We start from the raw sequence: 25,904 nt of genomic DNA, 5'->3' as shown, positions 1-25,904 counted from the left end.
ATCTTGGTTTCCATGGTGACGCGCTCTTCATTTGTCCTCCCCATTCCCCGGTCGTGTCGATCCAAGCTCGCCGGCTTTTAGTGGCAACCCCACCTCTCCCTCCACTTTCTACGCTCGTAAGGATCCCTTTTGCATTCCGCTGGAAGTCAGGACCTTGGGCATCTGAGTGTGGAAGATCATCGGGCTACTCGGTAATTTTTTTTAATTTCTCAGAGGCTTTTGGGGGGGAATACATCCCCTCATCCCCCCCCCCCCGTAGTTACGCCACTGTCATGGATGACTACACTGGCGGCAATTAACTACGAAGAGGGTATACAAAAACCTGTGCCGTGCTATGATAAATACTTGGAAAATCACGGGATCTACGTCGAAAAATATTGTAAGAGTGGTAGATATGTATGCTATACATTTCTTAGAAGTATCTGTACTTCCTCTTTTTGAACTTACTATCCGAACGTACCTCGTAACTGTTAACTCTATTGCCTTACTGAGAAAGGTTTCCTCAAATTTCTACACATATTTGTTTATCTTGTTTGACATTTCTCCAATACTGATTACTGTATATTTTTTTTATTGTAAACTTTTATTTACCGTTTTTAAATGTTTGCATTGACGCTATCGAGGGGTTAGGTGGAAGAGGGGACTAATTAGTCTCAACCTCGCCCAAATAAAGACATCTTATTATTTTTGTTATTATCACTAAAGGTCTTGGCATGATCTGGGATGGGCATGACGATCATGCTATCCGTATTTTCATACATCGAGGCCTTGAAAATGCATGCGGAAGATGAGGTGTTAAGCGCTCTTCTCAGCGTTGAATGGGAAGATCCGCTGCTGTCTAGACCCTTTAGGAGTGTCACGTGATGTGGGGTCTGCGTCATTAATATTTTGGACACAATTCCGACGCTTGAATGGTGTCAAGAAGGGAACAACCACCTGTAAACATGAGTAGGGGTTTGATTAATGATGAAGAAGGCATCACCTTATCGATTTCTTGGATATGTTTACACATGGTAGGCTATTATTTGTCTTCTCCATTCATCTTCTCATTCCATGTGCGTTTGTGCGAAAAATTGGCTTGGTGTCTCCCAGGAATACGAGCCATTATAGAGGAACATTGGATTTTTGAGTTTTTAATTCATCATTTGGGTTTTAAGTTAAATTTTCGTTAAAGATACTTGTATGCTTTCTTGATACTAATATTTTTTCTCTTCTACTTTGATTTACAAGATTTTGTTTTCGGGTACAGAACTTAATATTTCTAACATTTCAAGGCCTGGTCAAGGTTTAAAATAAGAGAATTTAGTGTTACGCAACTGCACGAATTATTTTGTACGGTGCATAAGAGAGGATTAGGGTACCTTATCTTTTTTTAAATGAGGCTCTAAATGAAAAAAAAATGCAGCTCTCTTTCGGGAGACTTACGCGCTCTAGAGTTTATGTTCAGGGAGTTGTTGAAAATATATATATTGAAAATGGTTTCTTCAAGACTCTTTTGCTATGTAAGCCAAGCAATTTATTCATTGAATTAATGAACAATGTAATAAATTTACACGCTTCAGTATACGTTGTTGCACTGGTCATTGCTCGTCATCGATCACCGTTGTAATTGATCTGTAAAACATAAATTAAGTTACGCTGAAATAAATTTACGTTAGTAACTTGCTGAAAGTCAGTTGTCATTTTATTTGCTTTTGTGAAAGAATAAGCCATTTAAAACTTCCAAAAATTTAACTGTGCGTTAAATTACAATTATTGCCAAACTCCGCGCCTTTATTAACTGCAACTTCAATTCTGAAAGTGTTTTTACAATGAATTTTGCTTCAAATAATATATTTTAGACAAATAAATTGCAGCAAGTTTCACGTACATTTTGAATAACGATGCAATATCACTCTTAAGACCGTTTTACACGGGGCACGTAATTGCGCGGGTTCAAAGTGCATTAATTTCTCATTACGGCGTGCAATTGCGTAAATGCACGAAAGAAATTAGGATGGGCTATTTTACCATGCATTCTCGCATGCGTTCTAGCAATTCATACGACGCAATTTTGACTGCGTCTTCGTAGATACGTTAGATTGTGCAATTGCGCGCCCCTTGTAATACGGCCTTCATACAAGATAGCAATTATATTTAAGTGTACACCTGCATTGTTTCTTACCAGGCTACATTTTAGTCGTTTTCTTCGACAGGTTAACAACGCCAGCTGCGGTTATTGCCCTCTTTACTTCATCGGAATGGTTAGTTTCGCAATGCAATGGGATGTTGACCTTTGCCCTATCCTTCTGGCACCATATTGATCCCACCAACCGTGGGCCATCCCCTCTGTCCCCTAGACTTCCCTGCCCTGCTTAGTCGGATCTCAACACTAACCTAGTTTTCCAATCGACCATCATTGGATATCCTCCTGACGATCCTTACAATAATCCTTTCTGCTCTTCGATTCAAATCCCACGACAGTCTTTCCCTTCTCAATACTCATATGTTCAGTTCCTAAGTTTCAAATTCCGTCCTCATCACTTATGGAATCTCCTCAAATTCCGTAACTTCTCGTTTCTCTGAAATTGCTTCCATTGGAATTATAAATTTCAGGTTTTCTCTTCTGTACGAATTCCTTTTTGATCTAATATAGAGGGATTAAAATGAAAACGGCTTAATTAAAAAATACTTTTATTGACCGATTGCTGATATTTATTATCGTCATATAGGCTTCTAATGACTTATTGAAATAAGAACAATTTTTGTCCGAATTTCATCCAAAATATTATTTTAAGTCGGTTGAATGAAATATTCAAATTTTGCAAAATGTGTGAGATTTTTATACGATCTCCTCGGGAGACAGGCTTTTTACAGCCGAATTAAGGTACATTTTTCATATCATGATGTATTTCAAGCTTTTGTTTCACAATTTATTACCGATTGTAGCGCACCGTAAGTCTGAAATATAAGTATCTCATTCTCTTATATTGGGTGCAAATTTTAAAGTTTATTTTGCAAGTGGAGTTGATTCATACTCCCTCGTTATATAGTTGTATTGTATTGAAACAAAAAATCTCAAAAGGAGTTCACTTAAATATCTGAGGAGAAATCCTAAAAAATAAACAAATAGATTTAGTATAACCACAGAAAATTCTTTAATTCAATTCACAAAAATATTCTCAAAAGTAACATAATATTAGTCTGAGCGTCTGTCTGTGAGTATTTTGAACTCATTTCCGGTTGCTCCTCGCATATCAAATTCGATGGAATTATTTCTGGGAATTATTTTATCCTCGCATAACTGTCCCTTTGTCATTTTAACGAGACGATAAAAAAAATCGAAAGCTGTTCATTCCGTCATTACTCCTCTTCCCTTTCATGAAAGGAATCCCTCTCGAAATTTGTTTTCCAATGAGGGCGATAATTTGACTCTATATTGTATCGTAAATTTTGCAAATTAGTGATTTTTTTATTGCGGCATAAAAGTGTAACGGGATCTGAGGAGTAGTTCAGGAATTGATCGCTGTCATACGTCTGTTAAATTTACGCCCTCACCGTTTATGACCTCGCTCGCGTCCTTGAATAGTGGCTTTCGTCGCGGCTCTCCCTAGCCAGGATCTTCGTTTTTAGAAATAACCCATTACGTCGAGTGGTTATTTATTTTTTCATGTGCAAGCGCTAATTATAATTCACAATTGTCTTAGTAGAGGGAAGTCTGGAGATTGGAGAATAAAAAAAGATACTTCGGCCTCTTTTTTAGGTTCGTATTTGTATATTCAGATAATACCTTTGTCACTGCGGCGATGGCGTCAAGATATCACTGAATGGTGGATGCAGATATTTTTCTTTGTATTTTTGTTAGTTTTTCATGCATACAACTATCCATGCTATGGAGGAATATTGTCGCAAACTTACACGTTCTCTCTGATAGAATGATTTGTGAGTTGGAACTAGATTTCTCTTCCTAACGAGACGGTAATCGAGTTACTTCATCAACTTGGCGAGTTGTTGACACAAAAACACAAAGTTAATGCAATAAGTATTTTAAAAATGAATTGGTGTACGGATCATATGAATATTTTGCGGTTTAACAGACTTCGTTGTAGTTAACATCAATTCAAGGAAATCGGTGGAATCATCTCTTGAGAATGTATGATTCCCTTGCAGATTTAGTAGCATCGTTGAGCAGTATTATATTACGGAACTGAATATGGGGTGAACTTCCTCGATTATGACTCTTGAATTTTCCTCCTTTCTTTGAAAACACCGGAACCAGATTTTTCTTCATTTTCGCCCTATTCATTTGCAAGTAACACTTCCACTCTTTATTACTTTAAACAAGCGTCCGAGTGGAAATGATTTACATTGATTTCCGTGTCTGAACCCCTTTGGTGTAAATTATGAGGCTGAAATTAAGTGAAAGCAACTCCCTCTTCCACGAACATGGTATTTGCATTACAACGTGTCTTAATACCTTTAACCCTATATGTAATATTGACCGGCCGCTTTCTCGTGACCATTTATATTTAAACTGCTGTGCAAGAATTACGCAGCTGTCGCCCTAAATATCTTGCGAGTGAAACGTCGTGTCTAAATAAAACTGCAATAACTGTTGGGGTGGACGGTTGGCATCAACAGGGGAGATGGAGGAACTATGCGTTAGCACTTCCTCTTCTCTTTCACCGCGACAGCTCGTCCAGTCTAAGGAGAGTAGTTGGCACTATGCGACTGTAATTCACTCTAGAAAACATGTTTAACCCAATGAATTTTCTGAAATTTTCATTCATAAATCGCACTCTTAATGGAAACTTATATTTTGTATTCATTACCCATGAACATATGAATACACTGAGGCTGATAGAAATAATTAAAGAGGATTTTATGATTACTGCTCGAACTGAAATTATCTTATTATCGACGAAGGTTTTAGATATCTACGTGTCTTGATGACATGAAAAAATCAACTTGGGTGTTTGTTGACGTTTGAATTATCTAACGTCAGATTTTCATCTCACTATTTCTTTCTTAACCTTGCTTTACACTAAACAGTAAGATCATTTGGTACTTATCCCGTGGAAAATTTCGGAGTTAATAATTTTAGTTTTTGGTGATTATTATTTGATTTTGTTATCATCTGGGAGGTTTAGATAATGACGCAGTAAAATTGAAGAGGGAATAGAATATCTATGAGCCATAACGGGAACATTTAAAATTACTAGACACTTGCGAGTCTCATTGGCCAAAGAAAAATTGAAATTATCATTTTATTTGAATTGAACCGAAATGATGCTGCATGTGTTACCCACGATCTTCAATCTTCTGTGTGTAGTTTTTAAAGTCGCAAGGACGGAGATTATTGTTTTGAAATAACCTCTTGAAAACGGTAGTATTAAGAATAATCTTGAAGTGAGTTTCATATATTTGCGCGAATTGATGTGAGCTATATTAATTAATATTAATTGTTATTGTCATAGCTTACAATTTGTATCCAGCCTCTGCTGACTTATGTTGCCTTGAATTTAGGCTTATTGGGCTGTTCCGAACAAAACCTCTTGGTTTACGTCATGTGTTTTTTGCAGTAAGCTATGAAAGTATTGGCATAGAAATTTTGCTGTGGTAGTTTAAGAGAAGATGTAGTCCTAACTTACGGAGGATTTTTAATGTAGTCCATAAAGGTCAAGCATCAAGAGTTAATGGACGTTTAAACGGCGGGTAGCTTCACATCGTTGCATTTTTTTCTCTGTAGATTTTTCGCTCGAGTTGTGCATTGCAGGTTACCCCGTAAAGTTTTCACCGTGGCTAGTACCTTTACACTTACATTAACCAAGAAACCTTATGTTAAATAGCCTGATTTTCGTGCATGTCACCTCAAATATCCCGTACGAATCCTCTTAATTTTCATCGTGTGTGTTCCACCAGGCAATCTTCATGATGGAACTGGGATTTCGAGATGGGAGTAAAGGGTTCATGAGGACTCCTTACCTTTATGGAAGGGGAGAGTGAGGGCAGTGTACACACATAACCTTACTTTCGATTTGAGTCACGTCCTCTCGGAGGGTCCTCCAATTGTGACGGGGTAGTGCTTTAGAGAGAGGAGGAGGCCTTAGGAGGAATGATGGAGCCTTTAAGGAAGCGACGACTTAGGTTAATCGACTAGGAAGGACGTGTGGTTGGGGCCTTTTGCGGCGGTCGAGGAGTAGGGGTAAAGCTGCGGTTGTGTCCAGCGATGCCGCTGAAATTGCCGCAGAGTAATCTCACTTTACTCCGCGGAAAAGTGGCCGGAGAGAAATTATACGGTCCCCATGAGGCGTTACACACTTGTTCAAATTGATTAAATAATTTAGTGCGAAAAACATTTGGTTGCTTCAAGCGTGGCGTGATTTCTGGTTTGGTTCGTTTGCTTGCCAAGCCCTTCCTGATTGTCATTAATATTTGTGTGGGTCCTAGGAAAATTATTCTCGTGTGGTTGACGTCTTCCTGTTGGTGAGTTCCTAAGCCGGGAATCGTAAAATTTATAGCGTGTCCAATAACGCTATTTTATCGTGTTGGTTTTCTTAATGGAAGTGGGGGTTACTATTACAGAGACCTAGCTTTGCTAACTAGATTAAGTCCTCTGAATTAGTCCTTAGAATTTAATTCTAACTGGATTGGCCTTTGATACGCTCGGGCGAAGTTAGCTATTCCATATCAACCGTGGAAAAAAGAAAGCTTTAAATACAGAAAGAGAAAGACTCAACTAAATCAGCATCATCATATTTATTTTATTTCCTTCAATGAACGTAAAATAAGGCTTTTAATTTGATTTTTGTTTTGCTCTGTTTAATTATTTATGAAATTAATATTTTACAACACCTATACATAGAACGTGAGTGATCCTGTAAAGAAGTGAGTAGGTAATTATTTGCTTTGGGTGTTACAACCTGGAGCTAGGTAAATGTTATGTTTGGTCAGACCCCGAATATAACATTAATCTTTTGAATTAATGTTATAATATTTTAATGTTTCCCTCGTGAAATGTTTATCATGATACTGTCATACCGATGTAACCGGTAATCGGTCTGTGGAGAGAAAAGATGCTTTATAGATAGTTGTGAAAGGAATTCTCGAATTGAACCCTATTTTTCAATTGTTTTTCCTTCCATTACTGATGTTATTTGTTGCAGTTAATGCATTTTTTGCTATCATTAATGTTATTTTCTCGGTAAACTTTGGTATATTGAAAATATAATCGGTGATTTTATTTTAATGCGTGAATACTGAAAAGGGAATCGACACTATTCTTTTTTCTAGTGAAAACATTCGGCAGAAAAAGTAACGCGTTCCTTAGAATTAACCATTGAATAATTGGTTTGTTATTCATTCATAGTCGGGAATCTTGCTCTGAAAGTTTTGATTAAAATGGATAAGAACTTTAATAACAACTGTAAACCTTCTGGAAGAGTCTGAAACAATCCCCAAAATTCTCGAATATTCATTCTGGAACATTCTGGAATATTTTAGTTCATACTGGAAGCTTGTAGAAAATTCAAAAACAGCATTGCCCGAATAAGTTACTTCGTCACGACAACGATTCGAGGAAAATCTGTCTTCTCTAAGGCTGTTTTACAAGGTACAAAAGCGATATCATGCGGAGAAGTATATTTCGTATAAACGTTTTGCATATGTCCGAATGATTGATTAGGAAATTCAATCTTCTCTCATTGAATTCCAACATAGAAATACTGTTAATGCTCTATTATGAGCCATATTTTTCTCTAAATAACGATGTATCTTCATTTCCGACCCACCGTTACAATTAGTTAACTAGTGGCTAAACTGTTCATGTTTTATTCCTTGCACATACTTATTGGCTCCGAGGATATTACGTTCACAGCATACAGCGTCAAAAACCCTCTCACTTTCTCACGCTTTCATCACGAAAAATTAAGCAAGTTTTTACTAAACCCTTATGAACAAAAAACTGCATATCAAAACGACAAATATGCTCCAGAGATTATACTGAAAAGCAGTTTTCACGATAGAAATTCAGAAAATAATGTCATGGGTTTACTATACGTGGCTTGAAAGTTTTTGTTTGTTAGCGTAAGTTCTAAATAAGGAATACGATATAAAAAAAGGCAGGCTAATAGGTAGTGGTGCGTTCTCTTAAGGACCAACTGGGAAGTTTAAAATGCAATTTTGAAATAAAATAACATGCGAAGCAAAGAGTTTTTCGCAACGGTCGTTTCAGGTGCGCATGCCTCAAGCTCAATTTCTCTTTTTTGGTGACTAATTATTCACGTGAAACCTATTCTAAAAGTTTTTTTTAGGGAATATCAGGTAACCACACGAAACATTTTCTTAAAACTCAAATACGAACATTTTACCCAAAATCTGTTTGAGGCTTTCACAGCGCTGGATTGCAGTTCTCTCCATGGTTCTCCGGTTATCCGCCTCGAAGTTGTTTTCAGGATGACTTTTCGTAGCCTATTCTAGCCTCATCTTCACATCGGGGTCCGAGCGGCGACCGATTGATATGGCTCTCTATGACTCTCATCCTCAGGTGTTTTTTTTTACCCAAGTATGTCATCTAATGTAAAGTATTAATATTTTTAAGTACAGGCATAAATGTAAATAATGATCCTCTATGTTTTAGCTAAATATTTTGAGATGATAGCACAAGTTTTAAATTAGTGTTGTGTTACAAATAAAACGCAAAATTTTACCGATAAAGATGCGTTCCCAGAACGCTCAGTTGGATGAGCAAGATATTTTAGAATTTAAATGAAGATTATATTTATTGTGTTTATCTTTGCACACTATCCAGAACCTGCATCTCATGCGGATTTTTCTCATCCCTTTCGAGGGACAGCTCCAGCGATCGCTGAAATGATGGCGGCAAAAATGACCATTTCACGCGATCATTTTCCGCGATGCTTCGATGGATTTGCAATCCATTTTCCAACACTCGGCACTTCATTTTTTCCGTCGCTGACACCATGGCTGGCACCGTCCGTCAGCCAATCAAAACGCACGGCCGCCAAGAGCGATTTTAACGCCACGCCTGACGTTTAATTAAAATGGCAGTTGAGTACATGGAAAGTAAAGGAAAAAGAACGATGGGAATGATCGTGTTATTCAGAAAATGATGGGTCGAGTGATCACTCGTTTTATCCCTGAAAACCTATCGCTTGAGCTATCATTCGGAAAGACGGAAAAATTTGATCCTTTGATCCTGTCATTATTTGTAATTTTCAGTTTTGTATATTACCTATAGCTTGAAAAACCATACCTCCCCCCCCACTAGCTTTGAACCTGGGTACGCCCTTGCTTCTTATGTGATGTTCTTTAAATGAATTGTCAATCGATCTGAGTTGAAGTCTTATTATTCATTTACGCCATAATCAGGATCTTATTGCGGGAATATAAGTTCACGTTGGAAACTAACAGATCTAGGCTTAGGACTTGTTTGGATAGATTTCGGCGTTGGGACGGCGGGCTTTCGTCGTATCGTCCTCACCTGGAGTTGCCGCTATTTTTCCCCTCCACACCACGTTCCATCTCCCTCCATCCGCCTCATTATCGTCCCAAACACAATCTTCGGGATTTCGTCACTCAGCAGAGGATGCACTTCTAGGATGGGAAGGTGGGGGGTGGGCAGCGAATAGACGCGTCTTTAAGGGGGGGAACCCCTGCTCGCGGGGGTCATTCCACTCTCTCCCTATCGATCCCCCGAGGTCACGGAGCCGAGTCACTTCACTGTGCTGCTCTCCCTGAGGAGGGACTCCACTCCTTCAGTTAACTCTGCCGAATGAACACTTTCATGTTTGATGCCACCTCATTTAGGTCGCGGGTTCGAATCCCGCCTGAATGGATTTACCACCATCATGGATGTATGCAGTGGCGTAACTATAGGGGGGACGAGGGGACACCCTGTCCTCAGCCTCCCCCCCCCCAAAACCTCAGAGAAATAAAAAAATATTTAAAACTATTTTTCAGTGTTGAAATATAATAACAGCATCCGCTCAAAGTTAAATTTTAAATGACAAAAATGTGTAAATTGTATTTCCAGGCATGTAATTTTTCAAAAATTTTCCCAGAATTTTTAAGCTGCTCGGGTCGCCCCCACGCCCTCCCATGTGTACAGAACAGAAATTGACGTGTACAGAATGTACAGAAGGCTACATTACTGCATTACTATAAAGAAATAATTTTTGTAAATGTAAGCAGTAAAAGAAGTTATGGCTTCATTTACGCATTCAATTCATGTTCATTATCAAAATGACGGTCCAGAAAATTAAGAAAGTCGATGTTTTTATTTCTAAAAGAATGCTCTTTAGCCTTTAGCTCCATTTTAATCTGACTAACGTGAGTTCATGTCATGTACACATTTATTTTTTCAATAATTCAAAATTCTGTAGCGTTGCTGCGGGTACGTTTTATTTTTATCATGCCTCGTGTAGTAAAAAAAATTCAGTTTATCTTAATGACGTTGATACTCTAATCATTCAATGATTCAACCCGAAGTTTGTTTTCGATGGAAAGGCCGCATCTAAAATTTAGCCTCAGGTGTTTTAATGTGCCGCTTTCTGGGAAGGGGTTACTTGCATTTTGAGCATTTTATTTCGGGGCGTCCGATGGCTTCAACTGCGATTTGAACCAGGGACTCTCAGATCATCTGCCAAGCTCTCTATTCCCCAGTCTGCCTCGCTCCCGTATTTTCCGGTATATATCGTAATCAACTCATTTTTCATACACATAAAGGGCGTGCGTCGTATTAAGAGCTTATGTAAAAGTTCTGATTTAAAAATGAAATTATCAACAAAGATAGCATCGAAAGTATATATTGTAATTCTTCGGGAACAAATCATCATCATCTGTCAGCAATCCTAAGATTGGTTAGACGCAGCTCTTCTCTCAATTCTACTATCGGATATACTTTTCACTCCTACGTACTTCCTCTCCTTCACACCCTTCTCCACCTGTTAGATACATTTTGTTCGAGTTCTTGCTTTTCTGTTCTTCCCATCTACTTGACCCTCGACGATTGTCTTGATCAGGCCATTATGTCGCAAAATATGACCTATAAGGTTGTTCCGTCTTCTTATCAAGATTTTCATGAGGCTTCTTTTCTCTCCTACTCCTCTTAGGACTTCTTCATTACTAACTCCGACGATCCATTTGATCCTCATCTTTCTTCCGTGTTGCCACATTTCGAAGGCCTGTATCCTTGATATCTCTGCGGCTGTTATTGCCCATGCTTCACTTCCGTGGAGAAGCATGCTCCAAGTGTGAGCTCTTGAGTACAAATAGATGGACGAATTTTATAAATTTCATGAAAATCGTCTCTCCTTCGTTTCTCGGTGAAACTTCCCAACTCGCAGAAACTTGCTGATATCCGTGTCTCTACAAGTCAACTTGTGCTTGGGTTTCTTGCGACACGCATTTAAACGGAAAGGAAAAAAGGGTGTTGGTCGACTTGGGTGTCAATTTGAATCGATGAAAGGACAGAAACCCCTTATCCATTATGTAGGATCTCGTGAATACCCACCCAGGTGAGTAACAGCGTTTGTACCCTTATGGAGCATGCATATTTTTTTCCTAGAACGCATTTAAGCATGTCATTACCAACCCTATGGATTGTAAGCATTAAAACAAATGGTTTCTTACGATGCAACGAGAAATGGTGAAAATTCGCCTCGGAAGAAGAACTTGATCACACTAATAGACGGATTTTCTGTAGTGTTCGTCCTATTCCTTGTCCACTTGGATGTAATTAAAACTACACTATGCCTTGTCTATAGATTTTGAAAAGACCAATCATATAAAAAATGCAGTGTCTTGTTGATACCCTTCTTGATAGTATGCAGGTGCATATATTCTCCAGGGTATGGTGAAGTTTAATAATAGTGAATCTCTATTTTATATTTTCAGTTTAGACACAAAGTATCTTTTATTACCTGTACGCGACACGACACGAGAGTATCAAACGAAATAAAAAGTGGACTGTATATTTTATTATTATGCGCCGGGAGTCCCACACCATCCAAAATCACCACTGACCTGAGTGTCGGGCTCCCGTCGATATCCTCCTCAGGCAGCGTCGGCTCGAGATCCTCCCTACACGATGACACATTCACAACTGCCGTTCACGGCCAACAAACACGAAAACAATGCTTAAAACAATTAAACTCTCGCCCACACGAGCGCCCAACAAACAACAATCAGGTGAGTGGTGATTACAGCATAGGACTCCTTATGGCGCGAACATTACCATTCAAGTTACTATTAACTGGAACTGTTGATACTCTCCGATTAGGGACAAGTGATGTATCAGAATACCTGTAGATAAATTTTCATGTAACTTAAATGAAATGAAAAACTTTGTTGTGTTCCACCGATTTAGTTTTTGGTACGACTGGTCCCAACACAGCATCGTCGTCCTCGGGTAATTTTCATGTATAAGTTAGCATGATTTTCTCAGTTTTTTTTTAAGGTTATCGGTTTGGTTTTAGCTCTGTACCGGGCATCCCTCTCTAGCCGCCCCATCTCGTTTCCTTTCATCTCCCTTTCCGGTCTAGAAAATGTTCACTTTGTTCCAGGGGGATTGTTGCCCAGGCGTTTCCATTTTGGGTATGTTTTGTGATCTGGAACACCTGGTGTCAGAGCGGGAGTAGTACGTTCTCTCTCCTCCTTGTTGTACGGGTAACACCTTGCCATTTTTTTCCTGTGCGTGAATTCAGCGGAAGGTTTTGTGTGTCAGACTCGGTCATAGGGAATTTTATGTTCGCCTGCTTGCAGCATGAGAATGTAGCATGTGCATTTTCTTCTGACACTCGAGGCAGATTATAACGTTTGCCTATCTTCGTGTAGGCACACCGCGTGGATTGACTGACCTTTCCATTTAGAATTTTTTTAGGTTCGTTTGTCCACGGGCCATTTGGAAACGAAAGGTCGACCGAATTCACATTCGGTCATATTGATTTGTGCTTCTAGTTTTGGTTTCTAGGAATATCATTCCATTCCACTTAAATTGATCTCTTTCTCCTATTGGAGAACTCTATAAATATTTGATTCTCAAGTAGTTGATAGTCAACGTGTCCTTTGTCTGTCGGCCGGTATTGGAAGGAAATCAATTTGAAGGAATTTGCGTTTCATTTTGAATGTATCACTCAGTTAAAGGTTTTGAAGCTCTTTTTTTTTTGCCAATAATTGAATTGTAAAATTCATTCAGGATAGATATAATTTAGTTAGATCAGCGATTGAGTTTATTATTATTTATTTAGCGATTTTATTTATTGAATTCCTACAATAATTCTTCTATTTAACTCTAGTTAACTTTTATCACTGCTCTTTTGATGGGCCTATTCTAGCGATATACTTAAAAGATGATGTGGCCATTATAATTGTGAATTCAAATCTTTGTCCATTATTTGGCGTTGAACATATATTTGTATTCACCACAGAAAAGTCCCCTACCACCGACCACATCTCAATTTATATTCAACTTAGATCATTCTTTAGAAAAACGGTTATTTGTTGCTTTATTAGAGACAACTTTTCTTAAAGTTATGCATAGTTTTTGAGTTATTCGCAAAAAATATTAGAAGAAGTGGCGATTTTCCATAAAAATATTTATTTTTTGCTTATACTTTTTCCTTTTATCGATTTCCTTGGGTAACTTTGAAAAAATAATTTCCACTACCAAGAAGGGATAGAAACCACCCCTAGGGTGGAAGCATAAATTGGAACTGTGTCACTAATGTTTGTTGACACATTCTCTATCTGTATACAAAATTTCGATTCAATTGGTTTATTTTTAAAGAATAAGGAGAAGAAAAGCTTCAATTACGAGACTAAATATATCCCACTACAACGACGCAAAACATTTATTTGTTGAACGTGCTCGGTTTTAGAGCATTGTAAAAGGTACACATTTTAACTCTAGTATTTTAACAGTTCATAATAGAGGAGTTTTATTTTAACTTGAATTCGTAGAATATTCATGAAAAATCGGAAAAAATTCAGAAAGTTCTCGATTTTGTTCTCTCTTACCTTCTAGAATGCTCTCATTTGTTCTGGAATATTCTGGAATGTTTTGAAATCGAAAGATGTCTGGAATCTTCCAGAACATATTAACATTAAAAATTATTATACAGGTGAGCTTCATACAGTATGTACTTGCACTGAAAGAGTTATAAGCTGTCATTTGTATTACGTGTATGCCAGCGAAAATGTTGTTTAGAGTCAGTCCGAACTGCAGGGAAAACAATAGATAAAGAAGAATTCTGTGAGAATGGTAAACTAATTATGCTTAAAAGATGATATTTTAAGATAGTCAAGTCTAGCAATGATTGAGTATCCACTAATGCAATTATTTTGCCTTATATAATTTCTTCTGAGTGATTCGGGGGTCTCAAATGCCGCGTGATACTGAGGAAATTATGTGAAGTTTTTATTTTCAGTCGGCCCATTGTCAAATGTGGGTTTAATCCACCATTCAATTGGATGAATAATATGCGTTTGGTTTATCCAGAAACATTTCAATTCAGGTCGTTTTTTTTAACTTGAAAAATGATTGCGAGGATGAGTGACGGCTTGCGGCGCCAAGGCTATATAAGGTGGTTGCTCGGTGCGCTGTGTTCAGTTGCTGATGAGCTCCGAAGCGGTACGGTCATCCTCCCAGGTATTAGTCGTGCGCGCTTCCTCTTTGTAAGTCGCAAATTGTATTCTGCTTTACTACGAATGCTAAATAAATAACCCAAGCATGGAGATTGAATAAGTTTCATTTTGTACATTCTAGAAAAAATCCGGGATCAATTTTCAATTGGTGTCGACGGTTGCATTGTATGAAATGGGATTGTTATTTCCTGCTGCGAATAAGACTACGACCAGTGGTTTACTGAGTGGACAGCGAGCACATGAGTTGACCGGAAATAAACGAGGTCAGTGTGGTAAGAATTATAAACTTTCTTGTTTCCACCTGGAGTAAGCTGTATGCATTACATTGTTGCCAACAAGATAATTGCTCGATTGATTTTCTTCTTCGATATGAATTACTCGTCTTGTTGGAACAAAGACTTGAATACGTTCTCATTATTTTTCTCGCAATTAATAAGTTCAATTTTATGCTCCTTTTCGAGTAGACAGGTAATATAATTTTATGAGCTATCATGTAGCGAAAGGGTTTACCTCTCCCCTACTTGAGATGGTGTTAAGCTTCTTATAAATTTTACCAATTGCAGATGGAAGCTAACATGAAATGATGAATTTAGGTTTATCTATATTGACCCGGATAATTTCTCCTTATTTAAGTTTCTCCTTATCATTTTATTATTATTTCTCCTTAAGTTAATTGTAAGAGAGGACTGTCTAGTCCTAAATTCGCTTGTGAAATAAAGGCGACATTATTGTTATTTCATCTCTACTAACTTTTATAAACTCTGGATAATATGGTTTAAAGTTAAGTTCTCTCTATTGATTTGTCCATATTTTCACTTCTATTGTAACAGTTTTTTTTACGTCGGTTCATTGATTGTTCGACTTCGGTTAATTTATTTTATTTAACTTTCAGAATTTAATGCGAGATACGATTATTACCATTGCTGTATCCTTTTTGATTAGTTATTCGAATTGCTTAATTTTTTTATTCGAGTCATATTTTATTCTTTTATTAAAAATCAAATTAACCTAAAAATTTTCATTAGTAAGACATGCTATTCGGTTTATTTTGCAGAAAAAAATTTACTAGATACCTAAGTTGAATGCTTGATTTTCCATTTCGAAAAAAGAATTTACCATCCGTCTCATGAAAATGGCGTTCTCTAAAACCTGGGCGCAGTGAGTGAATTCCGGGTTATGATCATGCTTGCAAATTCTGGCTGAATGAATGCACGAGCGTGGTGTTGCCATCCCATTTCGCGAACTGGAAAGCGTCGAATCTTACGACTCGTAAAATTTTATTTCGGGAGGTCTTAAAATAAAAGGGATGGGGGTGGGTGAAGCACAGTGCTTAGTGAGCAATAAGATACAGATCTCGACTGGCGTGGTTTAATTTCTTCTTTCTCTTCTTCAGAGCACAAAAAAATATTCGGTACGTGTTGAAGGCGCATTATATATATGTTGTCATATGCTCAAATTTTAGTTCGAGGTGAAAATATTTGAGGGCGTAACAATATGTATTCCGATACGTCTACCATACTACTTGTGGATACATTATTTGAGTCTGTTAAAGATAAATGCTTCTTTGATTACTGAGTATTGGTGTTTAAGTGTTTAAGTCATAAAAGTCTTTAAAAACCAAAATTGGGCCAAAATTTTCAATCTTCGAGCAGTGAATTAGTCAAAAAATAAAAATAAAATGCTGGAACTGGTATCATCACACCTTTGCTCTGTTTTTCTATTCACATGTCCTGTAAAACTACTGAAGGACTCGTTACAGATTGATTTTGGCACTGCATAATGCAGAGAGCTCATGAATACATTATTTAGTGCGTTCTCAGCAACATACCGGAATGATTCTCGACGATTCAAGTAAATCTTCTCAACTTGCTTACTTGTAAAACCTACGTCTTTCCACTCACTTCTACTAAACCGCATTAATTTGGTCTTCCTCTGATGAAACCTCAGTCCGTATTCCTAGCACCGTTTAACTATCCCACCAACCAGTGCCTGCAAACTTTTCGAAGGTTAGCCGTATCGGAATGAATGTTTCATCAACAATGTGTCCACTCCCAGTAGCCCGGTCAAATTAGCCCAAAAAATAAGGGTACCCTTGCATAAATTGCCAACAAGCAGAAAATTTGCATGAACCTCAAGGATACCACTCTAATGAAATCCTGAAAAGTCCCCATCGATCCCGTGTGTGCAAAAAATTTTTTCAAGGTCAAAGGTCACAAAAATTAGTTTTTTGCATTTTTTGGCCTAACGGTTAGTTTTATGATAAAAATTGCTCAGACCAAAATTTTAGGTCGAAAAATTATCTACAAAATTGTCATTTCTATTTTTTCTCTAATATTTACCGTTTCTGAGAAAAAACCTTTTAAATAATAATTAATAATGTTCCAATAATGTTCGGAGAACGCAACAATATAGTCAAGCATATTACGGAGAGTACAGCTCCAGCCTACATTCGAAAGGCTTTTTCTCAGAAACGGTAAATCTTAGAGAAAAAATATAAACGACAATTTTGTAGATAATTTTCTGATCTACAATTTTGATTTGAGCAATTTTCATCATAAAACTAACCGTTTGGCCAAAAAATGCAAAAAACTCATTGTTGTGACCTTTGACCTCGAATAAATTTTTTTGCACACACGGGATCGATGGGGACTTTTCAGGATTTCATTAGAGTGGTATCCTTGAGGTTCATGCAAATTTTTAGCTTGTTGGCAATATATGCAAGGGTCAATGTCTATTTTGACCGGGCTACCAGTATCGTTTGTTCCCGCAAAATTTGTATCACCCACTACTATCGAGTTTTGAATGCCTATTTTCAATACCGAGTTGCTTAAACATACATCCAACCACAAAATTGTATACATTTGCAGTACTTCATTCAAAACCAAAGCAATATGAGTACGTTTTGCGTAATATTGGGCACTTGTTAAGCGCACACTCCCGCTTTGCAACGTTCCGAATTTATGAGGGAGACGTGGAGAAGGAAAATTAGGCGCATGTGGAGCTCGTTAACTCTTTTTCTCCGTGTCTATTTTCATCCGACAACTCTCTGACATTTGAAAACATATGACATTACTGCGGAAAAAAAGGAAAAGCCAAAAGTCTCCAAGCTTTGCCAAAATCTACCTTATTTCTTCTTCACGTGAATATCATAGTAGCGAATAGTTACACTTTGACGAGTTGTTTCAAAACGTTTCGCCCAACTACGTAGGAACAATCCACCACTCCGCAAGATGATCTAATAATTAATAGTATATATACATCGATACATCTCATCAAATGTCTCAAAAAAGTGTGATATGATGAGGTGAGATGGACTGTCCTGAACAAATTTAAGTCTGCTTTCTGTACCAGATCACGTCTGGTCACGACCACATCAAAACTGACATTTCAAAAGAGGATGCATGATTCATAACCAATTTAAATTGGAAAAATCGATAGAACTCTCTCTATAGTTCTCGGTATAATTTAGCAATTAATATAAAGCAAAGAGAGCATTATATTGTTCTGGTGACGCCTGTACGTGCCAGAAATTTAATTCTTAATAGAAATGATGATTGGCTACTTTTATATATATTTTATCTTTACTTTTTTACTTTTTATTACTTATTATCTAGAGTGATCTAAATAAGTTGCTGAAATCTCTCCTTTAAATTGAGAATATGATACAAAAATGGAGAAAAACATAAAAAGGGCCAAGCCTTAATATAGAGGAAAATTGGCGTTTGAATTATTGCATTTTCATTGGAAACTTGATATGAATTTCTCATGAGGACAGGATTAGTGTCCAGATCAGGATTTGAACCAATGTGCTCGGATAGGCTGTTTTCAAATATTTTGTGTCTTTCAAAAGTGTCTTTTTATTTTGCGGCAAATCGATTCGCGATTCAGGCCTCAATCTCACTACCCTGTGGGGCCCACGAGAGGAATCTCCCATTCGTAATTACATTGGGCCCTCCCAGTAGGCTGATAGTATACGGGCAACATAATGAGAGCACAACTGGTCCAATTTGGCGCACAAATATTCTCGTTATTCGTCATTCGTGGCCTTTTCCTGTTTCCACGAGTGTCTTCATACCGTGTTACAAGTCAATTGTTCCCATCACTCGGTCCACGATGAGTTGCCTAGATAGGGATTTGTCTGCGTAGTGTAGGTTCCAAACTTCGTCTGACTGGCATTCAGCCGAGTATAGTTCATCTCTCAACCCAGTGATTTCATTATTAAGTTTCTTTGGCTTGAAGTTTGGAGAAAATTTCCTCCAGGGCTGAACTTGACGCGTAGATATCAAGAAGTCGAATGAAATCGAAGTTTTTGGGCTTTAGCTTGGTGAAAATCTACCGTATATGAGAAAATAAATCTAGTCCGGGAAAGAACTTGAAATAGAACCCTGATGACGCCGCACGCATGGTTCACGTCGTACGGAAGAAATAAACATGAAGGTAAAAATAAAATGTTTTGTTTTCATATTTGGAGCCGCATGTGATTATGTTCTTTCGGCCTCGGTGGCCGCGGGGTACAATCCTCGCCTGCCAAACTGAAGGTCGCTAGTTCGAGCCCTGCCTGGATAGGTTACCTCTAACCAGGGCATGCTGGTTTGTGTACGTCAAATTTTATTTATTGTAGCCCCCCGATTTGATGACCAAATAGTGCTGTTTTCGCGTGGTTGAATATGGATAATATAAATAGATAGATTATCACTCGTGAAAAACAAGCGAAATTCACTTGAAACAACTTTTATTTAAGAATTTATACTATTTATTTTAAAAAATCAATCTTTGTTTTTTTTCGGTAAATTCTACCCGTAATGACTGAAGCTTCGGATACAAGTTCTTCTTGGGCCCAAGCCCATCTCTGGCCACGCGAGTTTGAGTTTTTTTTTTTAATTACGATAGGGTTTCATGGTTTGTCGCGTGAGATGGATCCACATCTCTGACTGCAGAACCACCACTCCGGCCTCTCTCGCGATTCTTGGCCAAACCTTGCTTTGGTATTCCTGTGATAAAACATCATTTCATAATCCTTTCACCGTCTAATTATCCCATCAACCAGTGCCCGCAGCCTTTCCCAAGACTGATATAATCGAAATGAATGCTTGGTCAACCGGAAAGCCCTAAAACAATAAAATCAAATCTTCGGAACCAATTTTACGGGACCAATCACGGGGAGGAGATTTTGATGCCAATGCGGCCTCGAGACGACATGACGTTGTGGTGTCGCCTTGCAGGGAACGCATGACCGCACCTCGTCCCCACGTTGCTGTCTTCATGCCAGCGATTCGGCAATTTCTACTCGTTGCTCCACCGGAAAAAATTTGACTATTTCCATGTCAAAGTTAACCATAACCTTATCTTGCGTGTATTTTATGGATAGGGAATCATCTCTGTCAGTGGCGTAACTATGGGGGGAGATGAGGGGATGTATCCCCCCCCAAAGCCTCAGAGAAATCAAAAAAATATTTAAAAGTATACTCTGCATTTAAAATATAATAACTGCATCTAATTATAGTTAAATTTTAAGTGCCAAAATGATGTAAAATGCATGTTATTTTTCAATATATTTCCCGAAATCCCTATTTACTGGTGGTGAGCCCCCACTAACCCCCCTATTCACTCTCTAAAGCCCCCCAAAGCATATTCCTAGTCACTGATCTCTGTTAAGTTGCCGCGGTGGCTGCAGGAAACCTGAAAACGTTTTTTCTCTAAGAAAGGAATTATTCGAAATCCAATGAAGACTACGCATCATTCCCGCTCAACCGATTTTATCTTTTTTCATGTCTTACTGCTTTCGTAAAACTTCTAAAAAGCTATAATCTCGAAATTTTTAGGGAAATAGAGAATACCTTCGTCACCGTTTGCCTATACCTCTTGTATACAATGTATTCTGCTTATAAAATACAGAGATGATTAATTTCAGATACATAAAGGATAATGTTGATCGGAGTCTGTTAAGTATGCCCTGAAAATTTCGTGATGATTTTTTTCAGGTTTTAAACTAGCAATGCGTAACTAAAAAGGATCGGCCAAGCAGAAACGATGCATTCTTTTAAGGTCGGAAATGGAATCTCCCAAACTAGTTTTTGACTTAAGCGACCATTCACCCAGTGATTCAGCTCAAAGGTTGGTTTATATAGGTGGGGGTAGAGTTCACCCCAGACTTAGCAAGAGGCGTGTGAATATCACACATTCAGGGTACGTGGGTGGTGGGACATTTCCTTTCCCCGGGCCAACTCGCACTCCGACGATTTTTATGAAGAGACCAGCCACGGGGAATTCGGTACCGACCCCACAATGGCTAGGCTTGGTGGCTTCGCGAAGGTGGCGCGCTGCACTGAGCACATGACTGCGCCCCGCCCCTTGTCGCTGTCTCCATGCCAGCGATTCGGCAACTCCTGCTCGCAGATCTTTCTCAACTGCTCCACCGCCACATGAGTGCTGGTCTTTTTCCCTCCCCCCCTCCACCGCCTCCCGTCATACGCACTCTCCCCCCCCCCCCTGCACCCGCGCCTTTCTTCCTCGCGCACATCGGACGCTGTTCTATTATTATGCGCTCCTTGCGGTCGCGTGAAGTTTGAGCCTCGGGGTGAATACACTATCTTGACCCGCCTCCTCCTGGAAAAAGACCGCCCGGCAGTTCGCCACCGAACCCGGGAGGGAGGGTAGGGAGGCGCCGGCGACGGGTGGATGGAATCGCCGGCAAAGTTTTTCGGAAGACGCTCTCACGAGTGGCAGGAGCGTTTTATATTAAATTTTTTGTTTGGTTGGTCACCTCTGCTGTTATGACCGACCTTCACTCTTTCTAAACGTTGGCACTGACAAGCTTCTGGGTCAGATATTGTCGTGAATAATTCAGTCTTTCTTGAGGGGCGTGTAAACAGAGACATATTACCATCATGAAAGCCTACGATGGATCCTACGCGAGAATTCCTCTGGCTTCTAGCATAAAATTTCCATGGTTTCATAAATATTCGGAACTCTCATTATGGCGAAAGAGCTCAGATTATTTAGTAAACATTTTGTTTACCGAGTGGCTATTTTCAATTATTTTTGAATTATATTTTTATCTATTTCTCGATCAACTACACCATCAATATTAATTTATCTGCAGTAGTTTTTGTAAGACTATGACCTAAATATTGGAAGGTATTTTGGTTACAAATCACAGAATTTCCGGAATTATTTTGTTCTTGGGGAAATTCATATTAAAGTAAATTTAATCATATTTATTTTGATTCATTTTACTTGGTAAACATTGAGTTACATATTTGTTAGGCAGCAATAAAATTCATAATTTTTATTAATGGCTATTTTAACTCGAAAAGCTTCGGGCTTAATACTGCCAATGACATTGATTTTCATAAACTTAACAATTTTATGCAGTTCTGTACCGGGGTAAATAGTATTTACTAAATAGGCCGATGGATGAAATTAACCGTGGAAATCCATTTGTTTCAACTGCGAATGGGACCCTTTTCTTCAAAAGGTCATTGTGCTCCCAGCTGCGCTAGGTTGCTATGTTATTTGGAATTGGGTCTGATATCTCATGATACTAGATTCTCCAGTCATACAAATAATTTAATCAGGAGTTAATTTATCATATGGTGATATTTGTTTGAATACAGCGTAAAATATGCCTTGGTATTTCGCCAAGTACTAGATACAGTTTCTAAATTAGAATTGGAGCTAGAGCTAAATTTTGCAGTGTAACCAGTTCCTTCAGAACAAAATACAATAATTAGGGCGTGAACTTTCAAATATGGGAACGTTTAAAATAATGAAACTATGATTCGACGGTTATTAAACGTGATACCCAACTCTTATGACTTTTGATAAGTTTAACAATAATATCTGAATTGACAAATTTGGTACAATATTTTCATTGCGTAATGAATTAGGAAGGTACATAATCTGCTACAGGTCCATATCCATCTTAGATCGTGTATATTGAGGCGTAGAGGCTTTTCTAAAGCCACTACGCCGCTTTACCAGGAGGAAATTCAGCCCGTTGAGGGAATTCCGTTTCTAGTCGCACACACGATTTTTTTCTATTCGCAACGGGGTGGAGAAAAAGTTACCCAGAACTCCCCAGACTTCCAAGATCCTTATCCTGACACCCATACCATTACCTCCAATCCTCTCCCATTTTTCATCTTCAAGAGTTTTCCACTAGTGGGCTTTTTTTCGCTCTTTCCAGGAGAGAGAGGATTCTGTAAGAGGGCAGTAGAATGGAGGGGAAAGCGGTCCGTCGGATGTGAATGAGTGAAGGGACGTGCTCGTATTTATGCTTGCGCATGCGCGCTATCATCATTCCGCCTTTATTCTCCTCGGTTTTAAAGTTGTACCCCTGCAGCTATATTTCTCCGCCGTCGCCCTTCGGACGTTGTCCTATCCCTTAAGTATGATCCCCTCATCCATCGGAAAGCATACATGCGATCCGACGCGGAAAGATTTCATCTGTGAAATATATAACGTAACAGTGATACGATTTGTCTAGAACTGCGGATAATGTTGGGAGTCGCCATAGTCTCGGATAATACGAGCTAGGCTCAGATCTGCTAAGAAATTAAGGTCACATATCTTTCATTGTGTCACGGAGAACATCATCTCCGAGTTATATTTAATTTCCAGGCAATTCCACCATTCTTATTTATATTAAGATTTGAGCTTAATCAAACGAGATTTTTGAGCGAGTGTCAACAATAAGATTGCGCAATCTCAACCATCTTGAGATCAATTGTTTCAGACAATTATAACCGTAAAATTTCGCCCATTACTTATTTGATGTCCTTAAAAGTCCATAGTATTCAATGAAATGTCGTAAAGGCTGGATACACAAGGAAAACAGTTTTTTTTGGCAACTCCAAAGTTCATCCAAAAAATGTTTGTGTTGCCATAGTAACTAAGGAGTTGTGACCCCATGTTTATGGACAAAGATGCTTTAAATTTTCTACCCTAATACCTTCTGAAGTTTATTACTTGAGAAGTAATGAGAAGTTTTTCAGTTTCCTCCTAAATCACCCGTATAAATTTTCGATCAAATGGGATTAAAAGATATGCTAAATCTAGAGAGGTTTGTTTTACTTTCTCCGTTGGCGCCATGGTTAGCCAAATAGAGATGATAAAAAGTATCACTGAAGGTCAAGTTCACGTACGCGTTTGCCATATAGCCACATTTTATGGTTATTTTCTCGGAAATAAACAATATTCTTCCCAGGCGCTTCCTTGAATTATTGTTTTGCTCTCTCGCTAGGAATTTTAAACAGTCAATTACATTTTTATGCATCGCGGTCACCTCACCGCTCTCTCATTACAACGTGGCTGCATGATCGCCGCCGGTGAACGAGGCTAGAGTTAGAAATATGAGGCTCTCTCTCAGCCCGTACTTTTCTTGTGGAATCCTTAACAGCAGCATTTACCCTGGGGGAATGTAAAATCTCAATCAAATGGAAAAAAATTATTGCTTGTCCACAAGAAATCGGTGAAAAATGTTTTTAGTTTTTTGCCTGCATTTTTGATGAAGATGTCGCTCTGATCAATTTACTGCCTGCTCGACCCTTCTTTCCTCATTAACTTTGGTAAAGAATTCCTTTGAGAGTCGAGAAAAATTATGAAATGTGAGGTTTTGACAGGTTTTCAACTTAAAGTTACTGCTATACGTGAACTTAACTTTTATTGGGACGAAAAAGCGCCAGACAGGTTCTAGTGGCAGTTTTTTTTTCGGTAAAGCCTTGTTTTAAACGAATTCCAACCTAATGAGAAGTGTAGAACTGGGTTATTGAACGGCTATAAAATAAGACGAGTTATAATATGTAATAGCGAGATCTGTAGAGGTGTTATGAAGACAATCTTACCCACTTAGATGAAGGAATAGTGTCGCTCGTTTTTCGAATTCCAACCTTAATCTCATTCTTAAATTGTATTCAGGCTCTGGAAATGGTGCTGAAAGTTTCAATGATATAAATACAATTAATGTAATTCTTATGTTAATGAGTGTTAGTCCGTGAAGTTCTGCCTCTTGCATCTAGGAAATAATAATTTAAAAAATCATTCATCCATTAATTAGGCAGGTGTGTTGAGAACATGTTATTGAGTAACAGACAAGGGTTGATAAATAATTACCTAACCAAGCTAAAATGAGATAGTTAGTGAATGTATTGTTGCTTCCTCTACTGGAGAAAAATGGAGTAGGCCGATTAGGGATACTTTATCATCTAGAATGAAACCTAGTCTCTCCTAGTCCTAGTCAAATTGAAACCTCGTCAGCCTCTCAACAAGAGCAAACTGACGCCTCCTTACACTTATACCTCCCGCATTTTTTCACTTCATCATTGCTGCTCTTTTTAACCATCAAATCCATCCATCCTTCGTTGCATCCCAGAAATACCAAACTTTCACTCCTACATGAAAGCCCATCAGCTATCACATGCCTGTTTGCCTGGGAATCAGTTTTCACCAACTCTTATAGCATAACCACGATTGTCATTGTCGTACGTTGTCATTATCGAGCAAAAAATACCCAAACATTAGCCAGCACATGTATACCCTGAGCTTTCACCAAAGATGCATCGCACCATGCTTAGCAAATGGAATAAAAAGAGTCTAGAAAAATGCAATACACATATCGCGGGAACAGATTATTAATCGGCAAAGTTTAACATTCGTTTATTTTGGTGCGCCACCAGTTCTAAATTATGTCTATTGCGTGCAAATGGGGAATGCTTTATTTGAGACTGGTGGGCTAAAATGTGTGGTATGCCGTTTTCTCATTGCAGTGGATGTCTTCAGCGACAACTTCAAGTCTGGCGGCCTCCCATGGGACTCTTGCTTTCTCGTTGCTTGACGGTCTTAATCACCGGAGTATTAGCCGCTATAGTACGACGTCATTGGCTGCCTCCGCGTGAAAAAAGCTCTCCTTCTCCCTCGGAAGTTGAGGGAAGTTCTTGTAAGTGCCCGACCGCATAATACTAATCCCGTGTTAGGATCTAACAGGCTCGAAGAGCGTATTTATCAGCGTAGAAATAAGAGTACCCGCAAAAAACCGTGTTCATACCGTGGCGCCTAGAAAAAGCATAGAAATCGACAATGTTTACCCATCATAAATAGGTGCAAATCGTTGGATTGACCATTATCAGGTCGAAGAATTCTGTGTTTTGGGTGAGATGTAATTTAATTTGGAGCTTTCCCGATAAAATTTCTTTCCCTTTCTTAGAAACGATGCGTCGTAATATTGTATGGTATTATGTATTTGCACTATTATTATTCACATC

At 38.4% G+C, this 25,904-nt stretch overlaps 1 protein-coding gene across 5 annotated transcripts in view; it reads left to right on the top strand.

Moving 5' to 3' along the window:
- LOC124163637 overlaps positions 1–25,904 on the top strand; it is a 141,050-nt gene that overhangs the window by 49,283 nt on the left and 65,863 nt on the right. For 2 of the 5 annotated variants that reach the window (XM_046540684.1, XM_046540681.1), the window contains exons 1-2: positions 14,533–14,673; positions 14,765–14,906. In XM_046540684.1, coding sequence (XP_046396640.1) covers positions 14,536–14,673; positions 14,765–14,906 — 280 coding nt within the window. In that variant the 5' untranslated portion in view covers positions 14,533–14,535. Of the gene's footprint in view, positions 1–14,532; positions 14,674–14,764; positions 14,907–25,409; positions 25,580–25,904 lie in introns of those variants that run through there. The other 3 variants (XM_046540685.1, XM_046540682.1, XM_046540683.1) reach the window with 2 other exon arrangements.

Source organism: Ischnura elegans, chromosome 8 (genome assembly GCF_921293095.1).
Source record: "Ischnura elegans chromosome 8, ioIscEleg1.1, whole genome shotgun sequence".
Lineage (NCBI taxonomy): Eukaryota > Metazoa > Arthropoda > Insecta > Odonata > Coenagrionidae > Ischnura > Ischnura elegans.
Note: the sequence above shows the minus strand (reverse complement) of the source record. Positions and strands in the feature narration are given on the sequence as shown.